At 38.4% G+C, this 5,259-nt stretch overlaps 1 protein-coding gene across 1 annotated transcript in view; it reads right to left on the bottom strand.

Annotated features, from left to right (window-relative positions):
• LOC106522082 (neuronal-specific septin-3) overlaps positions 1–5,259 on the bottom strand; it is a 79,116-nt gene that overhangs the window by 63,970 nt on the left and 9,887 nt on the right. Inside the window, exon 2 of the mRNA XM_014014934.1 lies at positions 483–545. Coding sequence (XP_013870388.1) covers positions 483–545 — 63 coding nt within the window. The remainder of the gene's footprint in view (positions 1–482; positions 546–5,259) is intronic.

Below are 5,259 nucleotides of genomic sequence, written 5' to 3'. Positions count from 1 at the left end.
GTGTCACTGTACCACTGTGTCATTGTACCACTGTGTCATTGTACCACTGTACCACTGTGTCACTGTACCACTATGTGACTATACCACTGTACCACTGTGTCACTGTACCACTATGTGACTATACCACTGTGTCACTATGTGACTATACCACTGTACCATTGTGTCACTGTACCACTATGTGACTATACCACTGTGTCACGGTGTCATTGTCACTGTACCACTGTGTCACTCTTCTGTGGTGACTATACCACTGTGTCACTGTACCACTGTACCAGTCTACAGAGTATCTTGAATAACTTACTGTAAGTTGTCCTTTACAAATTGTTTTAGTTTTCATTTATCCTCTGAAGAGTCAGAGCCAAAGCTCAGATGTTGTGCAGAGTAAATACACATGCATTGTGTATTTATTGATGTTTAATGTTTGCATGGGAAAAACAAGATGAATGAACAGATTCATATAAACAGAGACACAATCTACTTACTGGGACTGGTGATGCCGGATGTTTCCCGCTCTGTTCTCCTCAGTCTAGCGCTGGATGATCGAGCTGAAAAACACCAGAGAGGAAAAATCATTGCAATATTTTACTGTAAGAAATCTTGGGAAAACATCTCAGATCACATGATCTATGCTTAAACAAAAATAAATATTATGCAAAGCAATGTTCTCTTCTGTGGGTCATGAAAAACCAAACATGAGTCTGGAACTGATCATTAGAAAAGAAACATAAAAGTAGCATTTTTCTGTGAACAAGTAGGGAAATGCTGTGTGTGAAAGACTCCTGAAATCTGTGAAAAAGCTGAAACTGAGCTGTTAAATTTCAATTTKTCAAAGCAAAATTTAAATTAGCAAAACAGTAGCTAAAAGCCAAAATTTGCAAAACAGGGACTGTAAGTTAAAATTTCAAAACATTGGCTAAAATTAGCAAAACAGCAATTATAAGCTAAACATTAGCTAAAAGCTAAAATTGGCTAAACATAAATCATTAGCTAATGATAGCAAAATAGTAGCTAAAAGTTAAAATTAGCAAAAAGAAAAAAACTAGCTAAACATTAGCTAAAAGCTAAAATAAGCTAAACAGAAATCATTAGCTAATGTTAGCAAAATAGTAGCTAAAAGTTAAAATTAGCAAAAAACAAAAATGACCAAAACATTAGCTAAAAGTTCTAATTGGCAGAACAGTAAATATAAACCGATGCCAGTAAAACAATAACTAAAAGTAAATTTTGAAAAATACTATTAGTTAAAAACTAAAATCAGCAGAACTACAGTTAGTTGTAGGCTAATGCAAGCAAACAGCTACAGGTGTAAATTAGTAAAATATTAACTGAAATTTAAAAAGAGCAAAACATTAATTCTAAGTGAATGTTAGCAAAACAGTAGCTAAAATTTTAAATTTGCCAAACAGCGGCTAAAAGAATAAAAMAGCTAAATTAATATGCAAGATTTAAACTGGTGTCCTTCTTGCTGTGAAGAAACTTGATTAAACAACTGCTTCTTGTGCTTCCCTGAGATAAAAACAAAAGTTATAATCTAATTATATAATTCTGGTGTTTAATTCCAATTATAATTGTCATTTTGTTGTTTTTAACTGAGCTTATTTATTTGGATGTTCTCTTTAACAAGCAGAGTCAGGGTGACATCGCTGCCCTGCAGGCACACACGCTGCTCTGTTGGGCTTTCGGAAAAGGAGCATCAGTTAAATAAACAAGARACAAGAAAAGGCACAAACGGAAAACCATAACTTCACATTCGCTCTCAGACGCCAAGTTTTCTACAGTTTTCTGCAGTTGCTACGCAGGGAAAAAAACCCAACAAGGTTTGAAAAAGACTTCTATTTTTGTCCGACCACTAAGAAAGTCAAAAATATGCCTCAATTTGTTTCCCGTTTGTTACTGCTGCAGGTGAAGTCAGAGCAGAGCTGCAGTTCGAAGAAGAAACACTGTGGTGACACAAAGATCTGATAGATAAAGGAAGGCCTTTTAAATGCAGAAGGAGGTAAATGAAATAAAGAAAGACGTTTGATGATTGCAAATGCAGCCCAGGTGTGACAGAGGAGGAATTTAAGAATTAACAGATGGAGAATGAACAGACGAGAGAACATTTTTCTACAAAAAAGTATAATCCAAATCAGAACTGATTACAAGAAGAGGGGAAAAAACACTAAACAGAAAACTTGATCACCACAGCAACAAATTGGGTTGAGTTATCATTCCTCCTTGTTGTAACTCAGTTGGAACAAATAATTTCTCACTGMCTGATACTGGTGTGTGTTTGTGTGTGTGCATCCAGTTACACTGACGTGACCTGAGCCTCACAGGAAAACAACTGTCTGTGATTCAGCTCCATTTGAAGTGATGTGAAGATTTTTTTTAAACTATAAACGGCACAAAAGGACAACTTTGTCTAATGTAACGACCAAAAACATTGATTAGCTTTAGTAATCCAAGTGCAAATGTAYAACATCAGCATGTTTGTGTCATTACTCATAACTAAAGGGAAGTCTGTGCGAGTGTTTTAGAAAAGAAAAGAAAAACGTGATGGTGTTTTACGATGGATACAAACAGTGGAAGAATGACAGTGCATGAGTCTTTAATCAGTGATGTATTCGTCTAGGAACGGGCAAAAACACATCAACCAGCTGCTGCTGCTCTCTCAGATCGACCTCTTGTTTATTTCTCATCTCCACTTCCTGTCCTCTCCTGCTGTTCAGATGAGGTACGCTCATCCGCCATCTGATGAGTCCATTGCCCCATCCTGTTTACAAGAAATACCACAAATCAGGTCGTAATTCGGCTTTCACTTACCGTAAAGGGAGTTTCATGTTAATACTGCACAAACTAAAGTCATCTGACGCAAAGAAGAAACACTAAATAAAGCTCAGTAAAAAAAACTGCCATGTTTTAAAGGACGTTGTTTATTTTCTCATAGAGGAAAGTTAATGAGAGAAACTGAAATACAGTGAGGAGCTGGTTAACTCAAGGGCGAAATAAAAACTTGTGCAAAAAAAAGTCTTGGACCGTTGAACAGGTGTGATGGTTTCAAAACAAGACTGAAAAAAAAGCAACTTGACAAAATAAAACAGGAAGGGAGCACTAGAACATTTTGATCTGTGCATTCTGAAAAAAAATATTGCTGCATAATCTTTACACTGCTTAATTCATCTTTTTGCTCAGCTTTTTGTACGTAATTACAATTTCAAAGTAAAGCACCCACTGAGACTAAGATCATCTTATGTTGAAAAATGATRGAGCTACAGCCATTTTGGTTAAACTTTGAAAATGCTTTTTTTGTGCAATATCATGCATGATCTYTTAGTGCTTTGAGTATGTCTTGGGGATAACTCTCAGCTACTACCATGCTAACGTTTAGCTTAATATTTGCACAATTTTTGTGCAGACTAAAACTAATTGGCTGTGGTGGCCATCTTGAACTGAAACGACTCCAGAATTTAAATGATTATAGTTGTGTATCCAATTATTAATTTATGGGAGTATTAATTAAATAAATTAAGTAATTCATGAGATATTTTGCTAACAGTACACACACACACACACACACACACACACACACACACACACACACACACACACACACACACGAATATTGCTTGCCTTTGGAGATGAGTGATAATAAACAGAAGGCAATAATCACTTTAAGCATCATTCTCATTGACACAAACACAGCGTCACCTGGAATGTCTGAGCAGGAAGTGAAGTTTTAGTGTTGGAAAACTGAGAACTATGAATTGTGCGAGCAGTATCTACAACACCGCCTTAGAGCCTGAAATATCCGGGAGTGAATCGAATCCGTCGAGCCTCGCAGCTAAAGACAAGTCTGTACCTACAAACTGTTCAAGCTGGGAACACAACACACACACAAACACGCGCATTCACGCCCTTACAGCGTAAACCGCTTCTGCCACTGCTCAGCCCTGCAACAAAACAAAACAGGCAAACAAAACGACGGCAACAGGAAGTTGCACCGACATAAACCGACACATTCAACAACAGGAACAGCCGTGTTGCTGAGAGTTGAGGGCAAAGTTTTCAGAAACATAAATCGGATGTTTCCTAACGCAGAAAGCTTGATTTCAAGACAACAGCAATGTGTTGCTACAAAAAGTGTTTGTCTGCAATATCCTGTGCGTGCTTGCTCAGTCTTGTCCGAGGCCTCAAAAACACACACACACACACACACACCGTTTCACTTCATTGGTTTTTTGGTTCTCTGTAAGCTTCTTGTGTTGTATTTGCCTCACAATGCTCTGTGCAGCAGAGGTCACTATCTACACGATGCCTCGCAGTGGCAGCTGTCAGGGGCTGATTTGCACCCTGGATGGGGTGTTTCAAGTCATAAAGATGCAGAGTAAACAGATAGAGGCCCACCACTCCTGGATAAACACATCCGCTGATAAGTAATTGGAGTCAAATGACTTGAGAAGGTAAACACTTTGACACACGAGTGCAGTCAAACAAACAGGATCATTGTGAGTTGACAGAACCCTGAAAGTTTCAGCCCCCCACCCAGCCCGAACTTATTTGAACTTCTATACGTGTATGCATGACAGTCGGCAAATAAGGATGGAATGACTTACAGACTGTCAGAATCGCTCGAGATTTCTGTGTTTGCTCAAGGAGGCTTGTATTTGAGCAAGAAGAGGTGAAGGATCTTTACCTTCCCCGCTCCCCACTCGTTCAGTCCCTTCTTTTTGTCCCCCTGACCTCTTTCAGGAACACCCTCCCCTACACAGAGGCAGCGCTGAGATTAACACATAAATCAGGAGAAGCTACAAAAGCACAATGGTTGTCTTGTTTCCATAAAACTGATTCAGCGGTACATCATGTATACTTTTCAGAGATTTGTTTTGATTTGCTCTCAGTCCTTCAGCTGACAACAAACCCAGCTTTAATAAAAATCCACAATAATGTCATTTAATATAATCTGTCATAAAATAGGCTTTTCCTTCTAATTTATGCCCTGGATTTAGCAAACTCTTAGACTTTTCTAAATTACTTTGACCAAATAACAAAATATTGTATTCAACAGTGACCCAYATGACCCTGAAAGGAAGAAGCAGGTTAAGATAATGCATGGATGGATCTATTGCAGGAATGGGCAACTGGCTGCACGTGGGCCACATCCGGCCCATGGATGACTTCCGTCCGGCTGATGAGTGAACCAGACGTTTTTAAAGAAAACAAATAAACATTTGTGTGTGTGTGTGTGTGTGTGTGTGTGTGTGTGTGTGTGTGTGTGTG

The sequence above is a fragment of the Austrofundulus limnaeus genome, unplaced genomic scaffold (assembly GCF_001266775.1).
Source record: "Austrofundulus limnaeus strain Quisiro unplaced genomic scaffold, Austrofundulus_limnaeus-1.0 Scaffold120, whole genome shotgun sequence".
NCBI classification, from domain to species: Eukaryota; Metazoa; Chordata; class Actinopteri; order Cyprinodontiformes; family Rivulidae; genus Austrofundulus; species Austrofundulus limnaeus.
The sequence above is the reverse complement of the archived record's forward strand: the minus strand, read 5'-3'. Positions and strand labels throughout refer to the sequence as shown.